The sequence below is a fragment of the Desmodus rotundus genome, chromosome 1 (assembly GCF_022682495.2).
Source record: "Desmodus rotundus isolate HL8 chromosome 1, HLdesRot8A.1, whole genome shotgun sequence".
In the NCBI taxonomy this organism is placed as follows: domain Eukaryota; kingdom Metazoa; phylum Chordata; class Mammalia; order Chiroptera; family Phyllostomidae; genus Desmodus; species Desmodus rotundus.
In genome coordinates this window covers 11,832,819-11,857,380 of record NC_071387.1, presented here as the reverse complement: position 1 = coordinate 11,857,380, position 24,562 = coordinate 11,832,819, and the positions used below count along the sequence as shown (strand labels likewise).

Sequence of the window (24,562 nt, the reverse complement as noted above, 5' to 3'; positions counted from 1 at the left end):
TACAAAGTATCCCCCATTGATGACTTTTACATTACACAGGGAAATACTGCAACTTACAGTGAAGAAACCCCATAGACACTACTTAACAAGTGATCACAGTTAATACCACCAAAAATGAGAAAAACAGCTATCGTGGGTCCCCTTAACAGGACGCCAGCAGAACACAGTCATTTGTGTAGTACTCCCACCAAAACCATGCGACTCATCTCATCTGATCATGAGGAAACAACAGATAACCCTGAACGGAGACTGGCCCAAACTCTTCAAAAATGTCACTGTCATGAAGGACAAAAGGTGAACTACTCCGGATTAAAAGGACACCACAGGAGCCACGACAACTGAGTGCAGTGTGGGGACTGGGTCAGGATCAGGACAAAACTCCCAGGGAAGACATTCTTGTTTTAATACTGTGTGATTCCGTTTACACGAAGTTCAAGAAGAGATGAGACTCATGTATGGAAAGTTCAGAACTGTGGTTGCCTGTGGGATCATAAAGGACATTCTTGGATCAGCTAGTGAAATTTGACTACAGACTATATATTAGAAAATGCCATTTCCTGATTTTGATAATTGTGGTTAAGTAAGAGAATGGCCTTGGTCTGAGTATCTAGGCGGACTGACGGACACGTATTCATCAATCCACTCTCACAGGGTTAGGAAAAAAATTAATGTGTGTGTGCACATGTATGTGTGTGTGTATAAAGAGAGAGAGAGAATGATAAAAATGACAAAGCAATGTGGCAAAATACCAACCACTGACAAAGCTGCAAGAAGGGTACATGGAAGTTCTGTGTTGCAGCCTCAGAAAATTGCAAATTATTTTTTAAAACATTTTAATGCAGTAATATTTATTAAATTAGTAATATTAATTAAAGCAGCTAGCATATAGCAAATGGTTAGCAAAGGTTTTCTTTCATCCTTCCTCTGACCACCTCTGACTCTCAAATGTATTTTCTAACCAATAAAAGTTCTGTTCATTTTGGTTTGTTTGTTGTTATCAATATTTAAAACTCATGAGTTTTCAGCCCCCCCAAAAAAATCCCAACTGCCACCTGCTCTCGAAACCATGGGGACCAGCCACAGTGTGGCAGGTACTGAGGGGCAGCCCCTCTCAGCTGGCTTCTCTGTGCCTTACCAACCCCACCCCCGGAGGCAGCTCACGAACCCAGGTTTGGGGCAGTGGCACGGTCACTGGAAGGCGGCAGCAGCCACTGTGGCCTTGCTGTCACCTCATCAAAGCAGAGGGCGGAAGGTAAGTAGGGCCAAGGAGCTGGTTCCTCCTGGGCCCTCCAAGAAGTCCTGGGTCAATCACTGATATGTCTTAGGACTCGAAGGGCCTCGCCCCACTTACCACTGAGAAACAGCTTTTCCAATTTCTCCAGCAGCTCGGCACACTGACTCAGCTGTTCCCGGAAGCCCGCGGCCACGTAGCAGTCCACGTCGCTGGCCTGCAGCAGCTCCTCGAACGCCTTAATCATGGTGCTCATGTGTTGACGACAAATGACACAGATGTCACGGCTGTCCTTAATCTGCTGCCGCTGAAGGGAGAGCTCCCTGGCTTGGGACTGCACTAATGAACTGTATCTGAGAAAAGGGGGGGAAGAAAGTGCTCGTACCATTTTAGAATTGAATTTTTGTGACCTTAACGTTAATTGGAAAAATGACAAGAGCACAATTTTTAAAAGCCTGCAGCTGTACAACTATATATACTTTTAGAAAAATTGAAACTGTACAAGGTCACTCCTTCGATTTCAAAATAGCCAACAAAGGTTCTTCTGCAATATTTTTAACCTTATGAAGCCCCCAATTAAAGTAAGATTGGCAAGGACTCAGGAGAACAATCAGTTTCCATACACTCTTCAAAAATCTTATTCCGAATTGTAGAAACAAGTGCCCAAGGGTCAGGGAACCTACCACAAATTCTCGAGAAGAGCAACAAAAGAAACTGTAGGCAGGAAAGCAAAGATGGGACTCCCTACCCTCAGCAGAAGCACCAGGGAGTGATCAGAATCCTCACTACCATTTACGGAGAGGCTACGACCTGTCAGTCATTGGAGCAGGGGATTTCTATACGACATCCGATCCTACCAGTCTTCCAACAAACGTGTGAACCTCCCCTTTCACAGACAAAGAAACTGACTCAGAGATCGCAGTTAGTTAAACAGTGAAGATTTTGGATTCAAACAAGCCCGTGCTCTGTTAAGCACTAGTACCTCCTGACACCGTACCGTGGCTTCCTATGCAGCCCTCAGGCATTGGGAGGCACTGCGAAAAACACAGGTTAAGGAAACCCTGGCTCACAGACACCGTGGCCGCAGTAGGCTGGCTCTAGAGTGGCTTGGCAGAGACAGTGACCCCACAGTTCAACGTGTTCCCCTGTCCCTGAAATGATGACAGTGTGTGCGACTGGTGACCCCTGGCTCCAAGGATGCACACTCAGTCACATGACGGCAGGACCGCAGGTGGGGGCCAGGCAAACGGATGAGAAGGAACCAAGTACCAGAGAGGGATGGTGTGGGCCTGGCCGCAGGTGACGGCTCTGTGAATTTCCACAGGCAATTCAAGGTCACCCCTTCAGGCTCAATTTCCTCATCTACAAAAGCACAGTTCATAGCACCTCCTCCTCGGGGGACTTTGAGGGTTAAATCAGAAAAGTGCCCAACTGAAGTTTAGACACAACTGCTTTTCACAGATACAAGCTTCCTTCAATCTCATCATTTGGGGAGTTTTGAAAAATTCACTCTGGCTCCTGACAATGTGTTTGTCTCAAATTAGTGACAAATGAAGGTCAGCTTTACAAATGATCGCATTTTTGCCCTATCTCATTAAGCAAAACTGTATGTATCTAGGCCCATAAAACACATCTTCATGACCCAAGAATTCTTCTCTTTCAACGCCAGCTTGTTTCTCTAAGATGACCTTAAAGGGCGAAGATATGAAAAATACTTCTACTCCTCCCCCTCACCTAGGACATTTTTCAGTTCTGCAACACAAGTAAAAACCAACAATGGCGGCCAGGAGTGAAGGCTGCCATTCAGCAAACATATCATACAAATCACCAAGTGATCGGTGTAAAACATTTACCCCGACTCCCCAACCACAGGAGGGCAGAATGGACACAAGACTATTCTCTGTGGCCTCACTTCTCAGCAGGGCCTCGCCAGGTGAACCAAGCCCCGAAGTCCACGCCCCATGCCGCGGCCCCTGTTAGATCACGGGCTCTGACCTAATGGCAGCAGAGGGAAACTGCAGGCGTAACAGTGGGAGAAGACACAGGTGGGATGTACCTTGAGGGCGAGAGATCTCTGAACTTATTCTGAAGGTTATGGATCTCACTGAAAAGTTCCATGTTCAAATTCCGCTCCTTCTGCAGCTCACAACCCCGCTCTCCTCGCTGCTGTTCGAGGCTCCCCAGCATCCCACTGTCAAGCATCTCCGGGGCCGGCGGACAGAGGATTTTCATGTGTTTCACATAACGTACTTGGTGCAAACTCGAAAAGGTCATTTCCTCTTTGTCAGTACCACCCTTGGGCTTGTTGGAGCCATCCTGGTCCCCTTCTGTCCCACACAAAACTGTGATAATGGCCTCACTGCACCGGGAGTGCTTCTGAAGCTGAAATAGGAAATTCCGGTAGCCCTCAAGCTCAGTTTCCAAGTCACAGATTTTCTGTTTTAAGTTTTCTGTGTCATTTGATGGACCGATGTTCTCAGACTGATCGGTTCCAATGGCACTGACTTTAGTGGAAAGCTGACTCTTAGAACCCCGGTAAGGAGCTACTGAAGTTGGGCCCCAAAAATCTTCAGAAGGATTCTCTTTGCACGTTGGCAACATGGCAAGGCCACTGGGCTGGTCAATTTCGGAGTCTGAAAATCAAACACATTTAAGTCAGTATCTCCTTTGCTGAAATCCACCCCCTCTGCCCTTCCTCACAGACACCACCAAGCAGAGACCACTGCAAGAGCCTCCCTGACTGCCAGCTTCCCTCTCGGTCCACCCCCTTCCTCAGAGCAACTGTCTTACAGAAGTGAGTTTAACCATGGCAACCACCCTCCTACCACCAAACACTGATCAGTATCCTCACTATATTGAGGACCAAATCCAAACTCCCTCTCATGGCATCTGAAACTCTCCAGGATCTAGTTCCAAGCAATCTTTTCTGGAACATCCTCTGGCACCACCCATGGCGATTCCCTGCTTCCCATAATTCCCCCCACACACCAGGCTGGTTCACGCCTCCATGCTTTTGCACGTGCGTTTTCCTCTGCCTGGGATACACTCAGCCCATCTGCTCCACTCCTACTCAATGAACTCCTACTCATCCTTTGACACCCAGATCTAATTCCCTTCCTCTGCAAGTCCCTCTCCAAACTATGCAAAACAGTCCCTCCCATCTGTGCTTGCACAGCCCCTTACATATATTACCCAGGACAAATGTACTACATGCTGAGTGCTCGTGTAGGAATTACAATTGGCTCTTTAAATTTATTTACGTAGCAATCAGTTATTTGGATTCTCTCCCTCCCTGGCCTTTCACCTTTACGTTCTCAGTGCCTAGTACAGTACCTAGGCACTGGTACAGGACCTAGCTGGACCAGAAGTCATTGAAGGTCTGATAAATACTGAGGACCGAGGGAAGTACAATTAAAGAGCAGTAATTCTACAATCCACACAGGCGCGTCGTCTTCTCATAACCATATCTACCAGCTTCTAGGAGATGCCACGGAGCCCCTGCAGCGAGCTGTTGCACCGGCTCACAACCCTTCCAGGACCCATTTCCTTACAGCTGCTTTAAATCCCCAGGGATGCGGCCATACTCGTCTGAGAGGCAGAGTGGGGCTGCGGAAACATATGGCTTTGAAGCCAAAGGGAAGTTGGGTCATACCCAGCTTTGCCATTTGCTGGCTGCACACCCTTAGGCAAGTGACCTGCTATCCCAGAGCCTCAGTTTCCCTAGAGATGCCTCATATATATGCTGCTGTGAGGCTTCAAGCTCAGGCCCGAGTGCAGAGCTTCTGTCCTTAACCACGTGCCACACTGCCTGCTGTGCAGGGAAAGCCCAGCTCAACATAAAGAGTGGTCTGAATACTTAAAACGCAGCAAAATTTAAGAAAAACCCATCTCTGAAGTCAAACAGACGTGGTGTCAAACTCTGCCTCTGCCACCTACTTCCATGCCACTTAGTTATGTGAACTTCGGCAAGTTACTTAACCCCTCTGAGCCTCAGTAGCTTCATGTGCACAATGGAGAGAACACCAGTCACTAAGAAGGGCTGTGTTTGTTTGTTTTTAGGATCAAATGGGACAATATGTGCAAAAAGGTACCAGTTCTGGTACAAAGTAGAGAAGAAACCCAACTAACACTAACACCCTTTGCTTCTCTGAAACTGTTCGAAGATGGGGGAGGGCGCCTATCACAGGAGGCCTTCCAGTGCAGGCTATGGACTTGGAAAATGCCGTGGGTTGGGCGCGATGCCTGAAGCAATGTCTCAGGAAGAAAAGCCCCCCAAAATCCTTGCCGGACTGTAAACTCCAATTTCTGGGTTCTGCAACTGCTCCTTACGGCTCTTAAACCCGTTCTTGTTTCTCTGCTCACAATGAAAATACCATGAAATAAACCTTTTTATTTTAGAAAGCAGCTGCTACCTGACCTAAAGGAAATCTTCTTAACGCAGCATTCTTACTGTACAAACTCGGTTCTAGTCGCTGGCCTCTGAGGTCCTCCAGGGTGGAGACCGCCTCATTCATCTCTGTGTCCCCAGTGCCTGCCACAGGGCCTGGGGCAGAGAAGGGACTCAGGAGTTACTGCTGGCTGAGTGAGGAGGAGAGAGACAGAGGGAGGGCTCTCACCAAGGCTCTGTTCCCCAGTGCATCACCCTCCCAGACAAGGAAATAGCTTTGCTCTAACAACCGTATGATAATGGAATTTCACGGCAAGGAGCAATGTTCACTCGTGAGAATGAAGATCAGTTCTGATGAGTTTTGTTAAGTAATCATGAGGCAGAGACAAATACAAGAGCCACACAAATGTCCTTCTGCAACAGAGACGAAGGCTGGCCCTGATGTTTATTACCCCCATGCTCACCGCTCCCCCAGAATGGTCGGGAGGGTGTGCACGCTCTTGTTCACGCCACTTTAAACTTCCACTTCCAACTCTGCTCCTCCAGGACAGCAACCCTAACATTCCGACACTCGACACTCACAATTTTGACTCCAGAAGTGTCCCTAACCTACAGCAAGGTGTGATTTAGCAGAGGTAAGGGTCTGACTTCCAGGCTCCAAGGCCACCACACAGCAAGTCTCAAAGCCCCGCACTGGCACGGCAAGGCGGCTGTGCTACTCACTGCTCAGTGGCCCTCGGTGAAGTTCCGAAGGAGCTGCTGCCACTTTTCATTTAAAAGTCACTGCCCGGAGGGTGTGGGGGAGGGAGGACTGCACACCCGCCCACGGAGTGAACCTGCATGTTTGGGAGGCCCCAGGACACACAGCTCTGTGCCAGGCCCTGGCCCAGGCTCCCAGCACCTCCCATGCTGCCCACTTGGTCTTCCTAACCACCTGTGAGGCACCACTAGTGTCCTCATTCCACAGAAGAGGAAACTGAGGCTTAGAGAGAGAAGAACCTGCCCGAGGTTCAGGGCGAGTAAGCAGCACAGCCCCCACCGAAGCTGGCAGCACACTCCCACACTCTGAATGCCGCGTCCCTCCTGCAACCAGGGTCTGTCTCCGGTACCAGGGGTGCAGGAGCAAGGAGCGACATTCCTCAGCCCTCACTGGGGAGGCCAATAACGTCTCCGAAATCCCCTTCATTCATTCATCTCCCACGTGTCCACTGGGGGCTACTGAAGAAGAAATGGCAGGGACGGCTTCAGGCACAGCGCCCAGCGTTGCAGAGTGCAGCCACTGAGCAAGTCAGTTCAAGACCCAACTATGGGAGAGGGGAGGGGCTGGTGGGAGTGTCTAAACAACTAGGGGATTCAGGAAGGCCTTGCCTGAAGTGACATCTAAGCGAGGCCTGAAGGAAGACTGAGGCATCAGCTAGGCAAGAATTAAAGGGGGAAATTCAGCAGAGGCAGAACCATGTGTAAAGGACCATTTATTTGCATTATAGGAAACACTGCAGTTCTAGAACTTTCTACAACTCAGCTAAGGCGCACTTTATGACCTGGTAGAGTGGCTTCTGTCCTCAAAGCCCAGAACACTCAGAGCACATGACCACATTTTCACCGCAGCGAGTAGAGGCACTGGGAAAGCAGACACCATTGGGGCAGGGCTCGTAACTGGTAATTTCCCCAGGGACGGGTATTCTCACAGCCACCCCATTACAAATTGAGGATTCCTGAAGACAGTTGTTTCTTACAGATTAGTGGTGATTTTTTTTTAAATAAAGGAGGGGGGAGATCTAAGGTAAAATAAAAATATAAGCATTGGTTTACACTGATTGAATGGGAACATGAATATTGTTATATTATCCTTCGTGCTTATCTCTATGTTTATAATAGTTTGTAATTTTAAGAAAAGAGATACAACTTACCTGGGGCCTCACTCACATCTCTGTACCTTTCCCACTGACTTGCCCAACAAACCCCACAAAACAGGTGTCAGCTCAGGCTCACCTCTGACCCTTTCTCCCAGGAGGCCAGAGGCCAACTACGTACACCAAACAATGGCCAGCACCACGGAGAATGCCGGCTGACCACGGGGCGGCCATCTGGAGAGCACACTGTGTCCTTCTGGGCTGAACCGCCGGCACCCAGCCCGATGCCCCGGAGAAGAGTGTCAGACAAATGGACTGGCCAACTCCGACAGATGTCCCACTGGGCCCTGACCCATCCACCTCCTTACCAGCTGGGTGACCTGGGACCCGTTCTTTTTAAAAACCTCAGCTTCCTCGTATGTTAAATGGGAATGATGATGATGCCTTAAGATGGCTGCTGCAGAGCTTAGTAATAATTTTTAGATAGAACAGCCCAAATGGTGCCTGGCACACAGTAGGTGCTCAATACACAGAGGGGTTGAATGCTGAGTGGTCTCGTAGCTGGTTTGCTGATCATTGTCATTGTCCCTTCCCTCATTTCTCCAGACACAGGGCGTGGTTTTAATTCCTGTTTGCTCTCCTGGTAGGCTGCTCCCACAAGGGGTGGGGTATAGGCATTCACGAAGAGAACAAAAAATAAATAAAAACATAGCCTTGAAACTTAGCCAAACAACTGAGAAGAACACAAAGATACAACAGGGAAATAAAAACACTGGGGAGGCAAAATGCAATTTATAAGATAAAATTAATCTATCGAGCTGCCATAACAGGACATAAAAAGCATAAATATACTGCAGCTTGTCTGAAATGGTTTAAGTCCAGGCTCTCAAAAAACTATAAGTGAGAAAATGAATTCTATAGACTCATGCTCACCTCTCCCAAGAGAGAGGCCCCAGCATCTTCTGGACAACTGTGGAAGAAAGTACCACTTGGTTGAGGCACCCTGAGGTCTGAGCAAGAAGTAAAAACATTGTTAAGCCCTGGCCAGGTGGCTCAATTGGTTGGAGCATCATCCCATACACCAAAAAGGTTGCAGGTTCGATCCCCAGTCAGGGCATGTAGGAGAGGCAACCAATCAGAATGTTCCTCTCTCTCTCTCTCATCTTTTCCCTATCTCTCTAAAAATCAACAAACATACTTTGAGCAAGGATTAATTTTAAAAAATCGTTAAGTGCAAATGGCAAGCCCTCAGCAAAGGGCCAGGGTGTCTGTTTGGCTAAGTCACCTTTACCATAAAAATCTTTCCTCTCTGAAGTGTCCTCACCTCCTGACCCACACTGATTTAATTATTAACTCCCACCCCACAAGACAGGAAGTCCTCAGAAGGCAGACTCTCCTTCATTCCTCTCTCGGTCTTCTACACCCAGTGTGTGAGACCAGGGACACAGCAAGCGCTCAGGGACATTCGCTACACAGGTGAAGAGATGCCAGCTTGGGGTGGGTGGGTGGATGGAGAGAAGGGAGAGGAGGGAGGAAGGGAAGAGCAATCTTGCCAGAGGCCAACTTATCTTGAAACTGCAACTATGGTAAACCCAAGAAAGAACCTAAAATAAATGGAAAACACCCTGGCTATATAGCTCATCATAAAATCCATAAGCAAAGTACCATACACTAGCTTTATGAAACAGGAAAGGACGCAGGCTTTGAAATCAGGTAGGCTGCTTCAAACCTAACTCGGGAAATTAGTGACTGCAGCCAAGCCACTTTACCTCTGAAACCTCCGCCTTGGCGATGAACAGGGATAATTACTGCGCCCACCTCCAAAGGGCTGCTAAGGGGATTCAACTAGATGGTGTATCAGAGTGCACAGTAGGGCTGAGCAAACAACAGGTGCTGGTTTCTCATGGCCCTGGGAGGGCTCCCAGGCTCCCAGTTATCATCTCCCGTCCTCAAACCACTGAAAATCCCCTAGACCATGGGTGTCAAACTCATTTTCACCAGGGGCCACATCAGCCTCCCGGTTGCCTTCAAAGGGCCACCATAACTTTAGGACTGTATAAATCCCAAATGTAACTACTCCTTAACTGTTAAGGAACTGAAATTACATTCAGCCCTTTGAAGGCAACTGCAAAGCTGATATGGCCCCCGGTGAAAATGAGTTTGACACCCCTGCCCTAAACGATGCCATCTTCCCACCTCAGTAGGCAAACCCTTCACTGGCAAAATCCCAAACAAATTCCCTCTCCTCCCTGCACAGTCTTTTCTCCCCCAGAGTGCTCCTCCCACGCCTCCCCATCAGGACTGTTTCTTTCCCACATCTCCTACACCGTGGGCCTGGGGTGGAAGTGCCTTTGCTCTTCACTGGCACTTCCACAACATTCTCTCTTCCCTAAACACTCGGGCGTTGAGACTCATGCGGTCAGACTATACCACCGAGGCAGTCACCCACAGTCACCTGACTCTGTGACAATGTGGCTCTAAGTGCCCTGCAGCTCTAATCCCTCAGAGCTGCCTGTTCTTGCTGCTGGCAGCTGCTGTCCCCCATGCTCTCTCTGGAACCCGTGCCAGGCAGGCCCAGCCCTCCACTGAAACAGTTCCCTTCACAGTCACCAAGCACTCCCGCGGTGCTCAACCCCAAGGCCAGCCCTCAGTCCTTGTCTCACCTGTCTTATTGGCACTTTCCACACAGCTAGTCTGCTCTTTGCTCAGCGTCGGGCCCGCACCCTCTCGTGGCTCCCCTCCACCTGCACCTTCTCAGATGCCCCTGCAGCTGCTCCTTCTCAGTCCAACCTCCATTTAGTAGAGAACCCCACTCGTAGTTCCTGGAGCCACTCCCTATGTCTCCAAATTGTATAGCTTCAAATACCAGGGGTATATCGATTATTTCCTATGTTCTGAGCTATAGTCCAGACCTCCCCCCATGCTCCAGATGCATCAACCTCCAGCTGCCAACCTGACATCCCCACTGGGATGGCCAACAGGCATCTCACCTAAGTCCGGAACCGGACCCCTAGGGCCTGCCTCTCCTGCCGGCTTTCCCATTCACTGCGTGACAACTCCGTCCTTCCAGCGGCTCATATTAAAGTGGTCCTTTAATGGAGAGCAGTTTGCCTACTTTTCTTAAAAGCCAAATAATAAATGTTCTAGACTTTGGGAGCCACAGGGTCTCTACCGCAACCACTCCACTCTGCCATCGTAGTGCAAAAGCAGTCCCAGGCAATATGCCAATGACTGAGTATGGCTGCGTTCCAACAAAACTTTACAAATAGGCCGCAGTTTACAAGTCCCTGCTTTATAGCTCAAGTCAGATCACATCACTCTGCTGCTCAAAACCCTCCAGCAGTTTCCAGACCTACCTGGGGTGACAGACAGAGGCCTGGAAGAGCCTGCGAATCCCTGCTCCACCTGCCACCTCCCGGACCTCTTCCATCTCCCACCTTCTCACTCCAGCCATATAATGACCTCCTTCCTATTCATCCAACTTGTAAGTTCAAAGTAACATCGGGGACTTTGCCCTTGTTCCTTCTACCAAGAAGGAACATCTCAAGAAGAGCAATCCACTCACCCCCCCCCACCCCCGCTTTCCATTTAAATGCCGTCTCATGAGGGATGCTCCCTAGAACATTCCATGTGCATTAGCAAACACTACCCCCATTCCACATCATCCCCGCCTTACATTCCCCACAGCACTTATCTCACGCATCCTTTATCTGCGTACTGGCTCAGTCTTTCTCCCCTGACAAGAAGGTAAGCTAGACCCAGACGTCATCTGATTTGTTCACTCCTATCTCCCCAGTGACTAAAGCAGAGCTTGGCTCACAGGAGGATTTAATAAACACTTTCTGAACAGATAAATAAAAGATTATTGCTATTGTTCTTACTATTCCTAAAAGATGAGATTGTGTTGCTCTCATCTGCTTATAACAGATGTTCAAAACCAGGAGTTGACCTAAGTACCTCTGTGGACTCATGAATCCTCTCGGAAGGAGGTGCCCTTGTTCTGTGCGAGGCCCTCCCCTTTCTTCGGCGGCATAAGGGGCAGCAGTCCCAAATCGCCGAGAGCCAGTGCCCCACCCTAGAGGACCCACCTGAGGTGCTCCCTCCAAGTGTGTTTCGACCCAGGGGCTCTCTGTTTTGGGAGCTCCCAGGAGAGCACAGGCAGCAGATTCAAAGTGGGTAGGCAGGCTGGTCATTTGTAGAGCAAGACGTAAGGTCAGTAGGGCTTGGAATTAGCCCTGGACATTCCAAAGAACCCAGCAAAGAGGACTTTCAGATGCCCCATGCCATATGCCTGAGGCTTCCACAGACCAAGCTGGAAAAAAGGCCCAGGTTCAAGCCCTCACAATGCGGGCTCCTGCAGACAACCCCAAGTGAAGGGAGCAGTGACCTCGAAAGACCTGTGAGCACTGTAAGTCCCCGGTATCCAGCTTCCAGAAGAAAGTGAAAACAATAGATTCATTTTCCTGATTGTTTCCCTGGATTGTATATTTGTCAAGAGTCAAGATTAATCACTGCAATTCATAAAATTTATACTCCAACTTACTGCAATTCTGAACAACAAGGCTGACATTTCAAGCAGTTCTATCGGGTCGTTCATCTAACTTGCAGAGAATACATTTTTCTAGGTGCTTACCTTTCAGGAGCGTTTTGTCTGGCACTGGGCTCTCTTCCATCATTGCTTCAGCCAGAATTAACTTTTGGTGAAGTTGCTTATTGCGAATTTTAAATTCCTTCAGCTCCCCCTGCAGCGCCAAGATCTGGCCCTGCAGCTGGGCAACCACCTCCTGTGGGGCAGGGAGCCAATACGCACTTCCTAAAGACTGGGATGGTTTTATCAGGATGGGCAAGCGGGACTTCTTAGCCTCCTGAAAACACACACATAGACAGCAGTGAACACACTTCCTTTGGTTACACAGTCAACAGGCTCATGCCAATCTTTTTTAAAATTATGTTTTAGTGATTACGCTATTACAGTTATCCTGATTTTTCCCCCTTTCCCGCACTCCACCCAGAACCCCCACTCCCTCGGGCAATCCCCCCACCATGTTCATGCCCATGGGTGGTGCATGTAAGTTCTCTGGCTACTCCATTCCGTATACTGTACTTTACATCCCCATGGCTATTCTGTAATTATTTGTACTTCTTAATCCCCTCACCTGTTCACCTGTTCCCTCACACCCCCTCCTATCTGGCAACCATCAAAATGCTCTCTGTATCTATGATTCTGTCTCTGTTCTTATTTGCTTAGTTTGTTTTTTAGATTCAATTGTTGATAAATATGTATTTGTTGCATTTTTTGTTTACAGTTTAATCTTCTTTTTCTTAAATAAGCCCCTTTAACATATCATATAATAATGGTTTGGTGATGATGAACTCCTTTAGTTTTTTCTTGTCTGGGAAACTCTTTATCTGCCCTTCGATTCTAAATGATAGCTTTTCTGGGTACAGCAATCTTGGCTGTAGGTCCCTGCTTTTCATGACTCTGAATGTTTCTTGCCAATCCCTTCTAGTCTGCAACGTTTCTTCAGAGAAATCAGCTAACAGACTTATGGGAATTCCCCTGTAGGTAACTAACTGCTTTTCTCTTGCTGCTTTTCAGATTCTCTCTTTAGCTTTAATCTTTAGCATTGTAATTATGATGTCTTGGAGTGGGCCTCTTTGCATCCATCTTGTTTGGGACACTCTGTGCTTCCTGGACTTGTCTCATGCCAATCTTATAAAACAGAATGCAAACCTCCGTCCAGACTTCTGGTTCCTATACTGGCATCGATGTTTGCTTCCCAATCTACAGAGCTTATATCTTGGCAAGCCCCTCCGCTGCTTGGCAAGTGCCAAGCTTCCCCTCCCTGACCCCCTCTTGGCTCTGGCCCACTGTCCCTCTGGACATTCTAGATGTTCCATATATGGCAGTCTTTTTTCCAACACAATCTTCTGGGAAACATTTTCTTCCTCCTTGTCTATTTCCTCATTCCCCACCCATTCCTCAAACTGAGCCAGTCTGCCTCACACCCCTGCTAGTCTACCAGAACCACCTCCTACTAAAGTGTTCAGTGGCTACTGAGTCACTAATCCATGAAACATTCCCCAGGCTCAGAGCTCCTGACCCGCCTGTCCCAGGCATCTTCATTTTCAACAGCTCACAGGCACTCAAAGTCAATCGAAAACTCAACTCTTCAGTTCCATCACCGACGTCCCCAAAGCTGCGCCACTTCTGCAGTCTCTGTCTTGGTGAATCATACCACCGTCAGTTTACGGCAAACCCAGCATGTGGGAGTCCTTTTTAAACTTTCCTTTATACTCGTCACACGCTTTCATCCCTCACCAAGTTCCATTCATTCCAATTCCCAAGTTGTCTCTGAATTCTTTCAACTCTCCTCATTCTCCACTGCCACCACCCAACCCCAAGATGCTCTCGCCAGGCTGCGGCCACAGCCTCCTGAATGGTCCCAACACTCACCCTTGCCCTTTCTAGTCCACTCTCCATACTGCAGCAGAAAGGGCAAACCTACCATTCATCTCCTCGGCTTACACTAGTTTAACTGCTTCCCAGTTCCCTGTGACGAGGTCAGTCCTGACCACAACCACAGCCCACGCTGTGCAGGACCTGCAGCCTGTTACTGCCCCTTCCCATCTTTCCCCAACTGCCAAATACTCCCCTTCCATCAGTTCTTCAAAATGCTAGCGTCCTGCCACCTCCGAGCCTTGGCACATGCTGTCTCCTCCGCCCAGGACACTCTTTCTTGCACATCCCCCATTTCACCCACGACTCCCAATACATCCATTATGACTCTGTTCAGATGTGCCCAGCTCAGGAAAGTGAGCCTTAATTCCCAAGACCAGGTCAGCTCTGCCAGGTCACTGCTCCCTACAGCTCTCCTGGGAGAACATTAGTGCCACTGTAATTAAATGCCTATGCAATTCTTGCTCTTTGTCTAGCTGCTGCAAGACAGGGTTCGGGGACTCTGCATCTCTTGGTCACACTCTACCCACAGCTTCCAGTACAAGAACTGGTACACAGTAGGTACTCCACAATGACTGTGGAATGAACAAGCAAGCAGTAACTTAAGAGGCCAAATGAGGGTGTCTTTCCAGTGAGGGAATTTTAAACATACTCAAACACTGAGGAGAGAGACTGAATCTAGGCATATATAAAAAATATTAAAACTCAATAATAAAAACACAAATAACTCAGTTAAAAGATCTATCAAAGGATCTGACAGACATTTCTCAAGAAGAGATACACGTAAGGCCAATAAGCACATGAAGAGATGGAGATGCTCAACATCGTTCGTCGTCAGGGGGACGTAAATCAAACAGCAGTGAAAACAGTGCCACTTCCTACTCATTAGGACAACTATAGTAAGAAAGATAATAAAGTGTTAGCCAAGATGTGGAGAAACTGGAACCCTCCTACCTTGCTGGTGAAAATGTAAACTAGGAGCCGATGCTTTAGAAAACAGGCTGGTAGTTCCTCAAAAAGTTAAACATAGATTTATTCTATGACCCAGCAATTCCACTCCTAGGCACATACTCAGGAGAAATTACATTGCGTGTACTCACCAAAACTTGCACCTGAAAAGTTCACAGCAACATTATTCATAATACCCAAAGACTGGAAACAGTCCGAGTGTCTACCAACTAATAAACGGACAAATCACATGTACCATATCCATACAATGGACTGTCTGGCAATAAAAATCAATGAAGTAATGTTACAGATTAAAACACGGAGGAACCTTGAAAACGTTATGCTGAATGGAAGATCACATAGTATACGAACTATCCAGAACAGGCAGATGTATAGAGACGGAGAGGAGGTGGTCAGTGGCTGCCTACAAAGTAGGGTGGGCGGGGGGTGGGGTTGGGGCAACGGAAGTGACTGCCATTGGGTTCAGGGTTTCTTCTGGAACTATGAACATGTTCTAAAATTGATTACAATAACGGTTGCTCAACTCTACAAATACATTTTTAAAAACCTACTACATCGTGCCCTTTCAATAAATAAATTGTATGATATGTGAATTATATCTACACACAGTATTTTTAAGTGGTAGAAAAGGAACCTGAGGAGAACAGGAAACATTTGGGACCCTGGGAATGAGGAAATCAGCAAGGCCTCTCAGGAACGAAAGAAGAGGGAAAACCCCTTCTTGCATGTTCTAGGATATAAAATGCCTTCAAGCACATTCTTCCAGAACCCTCAAGTAAACTGTATTCCCCGAGTTCACAGGATAATCAAAGTTATTGCCTATTTTCCAGACAAAGAACAGAGATGTCAAAAAACCAGTCAATGTTATAAACAAGGTTTGACGGTTGGAACCTAAACCAGCTCTTCAGAATCTATTGCCCAATAAGAAAAGTGAGGCACTTGCAGCCCTGAAATTCCAGGGAAGAGGAGAGGACAAGTTCAAGGACAAGAACACTTATGGTGGTGAAAGGGACCCCTTGGGAGGAGGTGGATGCCTCATCAGAAAAGACTGGAAAATAACAGTCATTTGCTTGGTCCTCTGTCTCCTCCAATCTTTATTCTTGGATCCAAATCTGTGTGTCAGATGGCAGCAGAAACATATCTCCAAGTGCACAAATGCCAAAGCCAATTTCAGGCTAGAAGACTGCCGTCAGTCAACCTAATGCCGGTTCTAAAATAACACCCCAGAAAATGCTACCTTATGGATGCTGAACAGATTCCCACCTACCACCTTATTAAAGATGTCATAATGGAACTTCTCACTTGGCAATGGAAGGGGAACAAGGAGGCACACACACTGAGCTCCTACATGTATAAGGCGCTTACCACACATGACCCCATTTATTCATCATGCCAGCCTTGGGCTCTAGGTCACGCTGATCCCATTCAAGCCCCTGGGAAAGGCTGGGTGATCTACCCGAGGACTCCAAGTAGCTAAATGGCCAGGCCCGATGCAAACACAGTTATAGCTGTAAAGTCCACCCTCTTGCCCCTCAAACTAAACAACCAGAAGTATATCCATCTCCTTGTTCCACTGTGGGGCTGCAGTGATGATCTTTTTAACAGGATACCAGAGTTTTGGCTTAAGCCTTAGGATTAATGAAGCACTGACTAACCAAAGACCACAAAGAAAATCATTAAGTTTTCTTCTACTCTGCACAGAATGGAGGCCACAAGGGTGGTAAAAGGGCTCCTCTCTTCCTGAGAAAGGCAGTCTTGTAATACCCCTGTCTACGTCTAAAACAGGGCCTCAGTTTATTCCCCTCCTCCTCCTCCTAACAGCTGAGTCACTGTGGACAATTTTCTGAGCCTTTCACAGCCTTCACTCTTTCCCAAGTAAAATGTAGGTAATAACTACCTAACTCATATGCTTGTTGAAAAGGATAAACAAGGTATCTAGCATAATCCTGGCACACAGAACAGATGCTAAAAAATAAGCACACTTACCTTTCTTTTGAAGACACAAGCAAAAACGATAATTCCAAATGCAAAATAGTGTGTCAATATATCTGGGGAAATTAGGTTCATTCAATTATCTAAACTTCCTGAACATAGAATGATATCTCCCATACAAATGGGCGGGGGGGATTCTAGTTTTCCTAACACATACGTAGAAACTAAAGGAGAAGGGGAAGAGGACAGCATTTCTATTCTAGCCAAACTGCATCTCAAGAACCATTAATATAATGGCAGTGTCTACATATATATATATGTATATATTTGTCTCTACTGATCTCTTTAGAAAACCTTTTCTATAAATTACAGTTTTGGTGCATATTTTAAAACAATCAAAAGCAATTTTGCTAATGAGCTATCTAACTGTCTTTGCAATGCACAAAAGCAGTAATTTGGTGGTCAGAAAATAAACTTATTCTCCATTCTGATGCGGTAAAGTGGTGTATACAGTTCATTTCTCAGACACGAAACACCCATCACAAACAAGAACACCAAGAGCCACCACTAGAGCGCTATCAGAAACACAACCTATTTCCTTCTCTACCAGAACTCTCACATCTCCCTGCCATGGGGATTCCCGACCCCAACCCCTCCTCCCAGCGGGACTTCAGCAAAAGGCCCAATCAAACACTGCCAGGAGAGTTGGCTTTTAATAAGCTGGTATATTTGATTGTATTTGAGGAGAAACTTAGAGACAGCATCTTGGTGGAAAGAAAATGCATACATTCACTCAACAAAACCAGGCCCTACCACTTCAGGCCAGCATGGGCTGGAGGGTGGCTTGACCCAGGGAAAGGGCGTGGCCGTGCACACAGGCACAGTGAGGGTCCCGCTCGGCCCCTTTACTGCAGGCAAACCACAGGCCCTCAGGATCTGGCTTCCTCAGCTCCAGTTAGTAAGGATCACAGGATGCACACACAGGCCACAGAACAGGACCTCTCAGACACACAGTTTGCTCAAACTAAAACCTAGCTTCTCGTCCCCACCCCTAAAATCTGGTTATTACAATTTTATTGCATCCCGCAAAGGTAAATGTCCAGCAATAGGTGAGAATTATATAAATTTAGGCTCATTCCACATAGCGCAGGTGTTTACAGCCATTATGAGGAGACGGGCCCGACTGCATAACAGGAGAGAGAAAGCTACAGACAGAGGCACACACGTGACTATTTTTAGGAGGAAAGCACGTAAGTGTCAAGGTGGAGAGATCAATACGACAGGGCTGGGATGGGGGAGGAGAGATGGGGAAAGGGCAGTCACACTTTCGGGAAGGTTAGGACGGATGCACACCTCTAAGTAGAGGCCAGGGTAAGTGCAGGCAGAAGAGGATGCGGGTTTTATACAAACCCAGTTTTAGACAAACCTGGGAGATTTTGTAAGTCTTTTGTTTGTACAAAATAAGTAGCATATGGAAAACTCACTCTGTCAGTCCCACGGAAGGAGGAAGGGGGAGCGGCCTGTCGCCCTGGCATCCCACCCAAGTTCTCGGGCTGATGCTCAGTGCTGAATGCTGCATCTGTTGGTGTCTCTTCCCAAGCTTCCCTCCTGCCTTCGTGCTTGAATCCGAGCGTGTCGCCTTCCATGGCCGTGGTCTGCACTGAGGCATCTTTCAGCTCCACCTTGGCCGGCTCAGCAGCCTTCACCAGCTGGGCTCCCCAAGGCGACTTCAGGTCACCATAGGGCTTGGAAAATGAGTTGGCTTGAAGGAACTGTCCGAGTTCACCTCTTAGCTGAACAGCCATCTGCTTAAGTGTCTTCTCAGGTTTCCCATCAGGGTGTTCGGAAACTGCCTGCTCTGGCAAGCGTATTCGTTCCAGAAGCAGTTCACGCAGCCCTTTCAGAAGGTCAGGCCTGTTTCACCAAAAGGGAAAGAAGTGGCAGAACTAAGCCTTCTGCTCTGGCCTTGTTCCCCATGCAGTTTCCCAGGTTTTCCTCACGACTGGCCCAGGTTCTGTTTAAACTAAACACAGGGAGTGCCTGCCCCATGTCAGAAACCACATCAAGTATTTGATCCCATGTCACCTCACAACCACACAAGGTAGGTACTACCATGTCTATTTCATGCAGAAAAAGAGGAGAATTAATTTGACACAAGCAACACAGCAAATGAGGGGGCCATGTGGCTGTCTGGATGCAGGCTGGACCTAAGAAAGGAACAAACAGGGTCACAAAGTACTCATGACAACTGCAAGGTCCCCCTGCTCCCCTGGCCCTATTCCTGCATCCAGGGGGAAATGTGGCTTTGGATGAAGCTGGCCAGCCTGGTGGATCCATCAGTGATCTGGTCACAGTGCAGAATCGGTGCTCAGTAACTAGGTATTGAATAAAGGGATATTATAAACTGCTCTTAATCAAAAGAGCAGTGGTTCTAAAATGTGACAAAAATGGACTCAAATTCTACCTGCGATTCTTTGAAAGTAAGGTAAGTCTTCCTCCACAGGACAGCTCTGAGGGTTAAAGGAGAGAGTGTATGAACAGCAGATGTTTTTCACGCCCCTTGCCATATGCCCAGGGCCTCGCTTGGACTGTAGCTACAGCTGTGTGGGCAGCTCACACAGACAGGCCCACCCCGAGCACTCCATGCTCGCTCCGCTGCCATGGGACCTTTCCCAGAGCCCTCTGAGCCAGCCAGCAGGGCAGCGGGGAGTGTGGGCCGGTGAGTACCTGAGGGACACCCTCAAGCAATGAAGGAAGAGAGCCATTGATTAAACACCCCAGGCTCCCATCTTTGGAGGGACAACATTAAGGCACAGTCTGTGCCGTCCCTCAGAGGGTACCCACTAGGACCGAGCCCCAGCTGCCCACAGCAGTAGCGAGAACGATAAGGTGCCCTCATTGGCTTTGCCTTAATTTCTATCTTCCTCTCCCCGCTTCCTCCTTCCTACTCCCTGGAATCAGCATTTCAAATAAACCACCTGCACCCAAGTCCTTATCTCAGGCTCTGCTTTCCCGGGAACTCAGATTAAGCCAGCATGTAAAAGACCATGGAGTAGTTAGAGAAGAATCCTTACAATGGGCACTGGGGGTGCAGAACTGCCTGCAAGGAGTTAGCCTGCTGGTCGAGACAGGCATGTACACAAGTTACTCCTCCACAGGGTAAAGAGAAACATGGTACCCTGCAAGTGTGGCAGGGTTACAGAACAACAGCTCCAGCGTCCCGACTGGGTGGCGGGAAGAATGTCAGAAAAGGACTGTAGAGTCAACAGGCCACACAGGGGAAAGGAAAATGGACGAGCCTCAGCATGGAAAACAGTATGAGCACAGTCAAGACACCCTGGAGACTGAGGCAGGGGAGGAGCCAGCCACGCTAAGGAAAGAGGAGCCGCTGCAAGGCTCTGTGCGAGGGAGAGGCACGGCCACACGGGGCGTAAGGAACGAATGGAGAAGTTTCCTGTCCAGAAGGTGGCATCAGTCAGCACACACAGGAGCTGCTCCCACTGTTCTACACGCGTGCAAGGACAGCAAAAATGTTTCATGGTGCACTACAGGATTCAAAATCAAGATAAAACTTATCCAAAGGTCAGAAACAGTAGAGACCCAAAGTTAGGAGAAAGAGGCATTTGCAGAAAGCAGTGGGGCCAGAAATTCAACTCCCATGGTAGAAGGAGAACTATGCAAATTTCATAAACCCTCGAAAGCCAGGTGGAGGCAAGACCGCCAGAGAGAGAGGAGTAAGGGTAGGGGACGGAGCAGGGCTGTTACACAGGCAAAACAAGCTTGCCAGCAGAATCCACTCCTGTGAAAGATAACACACCAAGTGAGAGCTCACACTCAAGAAAATAGAAATAACAAAGCAATCTGAACATTTTACAACAAGCATGTTTAAATCATCTAAAAATATAAGAGAAAAAGAAATTCATAAAAAAAGAAGAGGTTATGAAATTGAGATAGCAAATGATGAAAAGAGGAAGTGGAGGGGCAAGGACAGTGAGAGAGGCTGGAAAGCTGTGGCTACCTTCCGGCGGAAAGAAGCTGCAGGGCAGGATGAGACGGGGGCAGTCAGGGGAGCAGTGGGGACAGGACAGGCCCCCAGAGGTGCTGGGTCTCTCTTTGTTCTCCCTGCAGTTTCTCCTGCCTGCCCTACTTGCAGACCCATGTGGGCTAGCCAGACCGCCCCGACCAGCCCCTGCGGCACACCCTGAGCCTCCCTCACTCTGGGTCTGTGCCACAGCTAGCAGGGACAGGAGCCCTGTGCCACCTGTCCCACTGAGCCCTCTCAGGGCAGGGCGGGTCTCATACCTGGATTCCGGCCATCTAGCCCGGGGGCAGAGTCAATTCAATTCAAATGAAACAGCTCCCGCACACCAAAACAGAGTAAAAAATGAAATTATAAAAACAAAATTAAAATGTCTGGTACGTTTTTCACTTCTAATATGAAATCATTTAGACTACACAAACCATCTTAAAATTCAGCAAACCCAGACTATTAGAAATATTTCTGGTGTTTTAAGCATGTTAAGCTAAATTTTCCTTCCCTCTCCTTCCCTTAATATAGATTAAAAATAATGACAATCGCTATCCAGCTAGCCAAAGGAGCACCATTACTCACAACCAAACAACACACAATAAAACCCAGGAAAAAGACTTTTACAAATGGGTAGTAAAAGGTGGTGAAAGAGGCCATTATAATACACTAAAGTGGTGTGCTGTTAAATAAAATATTTCAAGTGTTCCTTTGCTAGAAACGTGAACAGTAGATTCATTAAGCTGCCACTATAACCGGGACCTTTTTAATGGTCCAGTCCAAGGGTCTTGTCAGAGCCCGAACATTGTTTATGTGCCCCCCGGGCATCCTGTCACACAGAAGGTGTGAGGGGAAAGGAACTGAGGTTTATGAAGCACTTACCGGTGTCAGATCCTTTAAATACACTAACTGCATTTAGCCCTCAGAGTAAGACTGCAAGACAGGGACTAATATGAGGCCCATTTTACAGATGAAGATATGGGCTCGTAAAGATCCAAGAGCTCTAGCAAAGCACAGAGCAAGGACTGGAACTCGGGCCTTCCTGACTCCAAAGCAGCACGGCGCTACCCAGTTTTCTAAACACGTCTTCTGCTAGAACGTTGAGCTCTTCACTGCACAGTCAAGTACTTATTGAGCACCCCCCATTTGTCACTTACAGCAGCGGCAATGCACAGCAAAGAGGAATCACGGAGCTTACACATCATTAAGGAGCAGGCAGAAAGACAGACAGACATTCACGCAGTGTCAGCAATAGTAAGTACTGAGAAGTAAGGGAGGGAAGAAAGGAAGGAGGAAGTCCTGAGGCAGTGAGTAGAAGCTGAGTTTCTTTGGACGGAGTGGTCAGGAGAGGCCTCTGCAGAGCCGATACCCACTTTTTTCCTTCCATTCTCACTTTATCTCATTCCTAGGGTGTCATACCCTTCACTCCACTTATCAAGGCCAGTGACCATCTCCAAGTTGTGAAGTTCAGTGGCCAGCGTCAGCCTCCCAGCAGCAGCAGCTGGCCACTCTCTGTGGCCTTCTGTTCACTCCTCTCCCTCCCTGCTTGCTTCTGCACCACCGGCCTCATGTATGCCCAGGACAAGAGCATTCCAACTGGAGAGAACGGCTACAGCCAAGGCCCCGAGATGAGAACAGGCTGGGCCATTTGAGGAACAGAAAGAAGGCCAAGGCCGTGTAGCTGGGGCGCAGTGAACAAGACAGGCAGGCGATAAAGACAGAGAAATAGGCAGAGCCGGGCCAGGAAGCTCTGATCTCACTGTAAGGGCTACAGAAATCCACTGTAGAGTCTCAAGTGTGGAAGAGCCATAACCTGATCTAATTTTTAAAAAGATCCCTCTGGCTGCTCTGTGGTGAATGGACTGTAGAGGAGGCTGTGCTGTGGGAGTCCGGGCAAGACTAGTAGAAGAGATGTGAAGTGGCTGAATCGGGGGCCCACACTGAATGTGGGACCAACAGCACCTCCTGACGAACACGGGGATTGTGGAAACTGGGCTTTTGGCTACGCCGGTCAGATAGACACAGTGCTGCTGACTGACCTGAGGGAGCCATGAGTGGGGAGTTTGGCCTTGGACAGATGAACGCTGGCGCGTCCGTCTACGAGACAGCTAGGTGGAGAGGTCAAGCAGACGGCTGACTGTATGCTTTGGAGAAGGTCTGGGCTGTGGGCATAAATTTTGAAGTCCCAAAGCATACTCTAAAGCCACGGGAGAGGGAAGACATAGAGACACGGGCTAAGGACACAGCTCTGGGACACTCCGACATCCAAAAGGCAGCAAAGGAGACTAAGGAGAGGCCAGTGAGGCAGAAGCAAGCAGGGAGGGAGAGTCGTGAACAGAAGGCCACAGAGAGTGGCCAGCTGCTGCTGCTGGGAGGCTGACGCTGGCCACTGAACTTCACAACTTGGAGATGGTCACTGGCCTCGATAAGTGGAGTGAAGGGTATGACACCCTAGGAATGAGATAATGAGAGAATGGAAGGAAAGAAAATGGACACAGCGAATAGGAACGGTTCTTCCAAGAAATCTTGCCTTTCATCAAAAAACTGTGGTACATATATACACAATGGAATTCTACGCAGCAGAAAGAAAGGAGGAGCTCCAACCCTTTGCGACAGCATGGATGGAACTGGAGAGCATTATACTAAATGAAATAAGCCAGGCAGTGAAAGACAAATACCATATGATCTCACCTATAAGTAGAACCTAATCAATAAAACAAACAAGCAAGCAAAATATAATCCAAGACATTGAAATTAAAAACAAACTGACAGTAACCAGAGGGGAGGTGGGAGGGAATAATGGGAGGAAAAAGGGGGAAGAGTTGTCAAGGAACATCTATAAAGGACACATGGACAAAACCAAAGCAGGGGTAGGATCGAGGGTGGGAGGTGGGGATGGCTGGGATGGGGGGAGTGATGGGGGGAAAATGGAGACAACTGTACCTGAACAACAGTGAAAGAAATAAAAATTTAAAAATATATAAATAAAATCTTTTTTAAAAATATAAAAAAAAAATAAATAAATAAGAACATTTATTTGTGAAGATAAAAAAAAAGAGAAATCTTGCCTTTCGTGGGAATAAGGAAATGGGCCAGTGGCTGGAGGGAAATGGGGGAGGAGAGGGGGCAGGAGGAACCTCTCTCAAACGGTTGGTGTAAATGCATGCCTTATGCTAATGGAAATGATTGAGTTACTAATGATGCAGAAAAGAGAGGGCGCCCCAAGAGGATAGGAACTTGTGAATCCCAGGGGGAGGGCTGGTCTTGAATAGGAGCAAGATATTTGTTTCTTCCCTTCTGACCGCAGACAGTCAGTCAGTGGATGTGGAGGCAAATAAGCTGGTCGCTGTGGTAGGAAAGGAGAAATAGCTTGAGTTCATTGTTTGTTTTTTCAATCAGGTATAAGGCAGGGTCACCAGTCAGGCAAGGGAGGAGAGAAGTTGCAAAAAACAGTCTTCTGCTGGGCAATGCTGAATGCTCATTTTGAAATTATGATGATAATTTGATGTCATACGATTGCAAGTCACATGAGTAGAGGCCCAAGACAAGGTCTTAAGAAAGGGCTGGATGCAACACATGAACAGGGGTTACCCATGCCCTGGGGAGGGAGAGCTCAATCTCTGCATATGCAAAGGCTCTGAAATAGGCAGTCAGCTCATTCTGGGGCCTGAACGCAGCACGGAAACCAAGAACAGCGTGAACG

At 47.9% G+C, this 24,562-nt stretch overlaps 1 protein-coding gene across 2 annotated transcripts in view; it reads right to left on the bottom strand.

Annotated features, from left to right (window-relative positions):
- Nucleotides 1-24,562, bottom strand: part of CDK5RAP2 (CDK5 regulatory subunit associated protein 2) — a 167,567-nt gene that overhangs the window by 41,961 nt on the left and 101,044 nt on the right. For both annotated transcript variants that reach the window (XM_024562182.3, XM_045196779.2), the window contains 4 exons: nt 18,317-18,746; nt 12,105-12,336; nt 3,288-3,864; nt 1,352-1,584 (listed from right to left, as the gene is read on the bottom strand). In XM_024562182.3, coding sequence (XP_024417950.2) covers nt 1,352-1,584; nt 3,288-3,864; nt 12,105-12,336; nt 18,317-18,746 — 1,472 coding nt within the window. The remainder of the gene's footprint in view (nt 1-1,351; nt 1,585-3,287; nt 3,865-12,104; nt 12,337-18,316; nt 18,747-24,562) is intronic.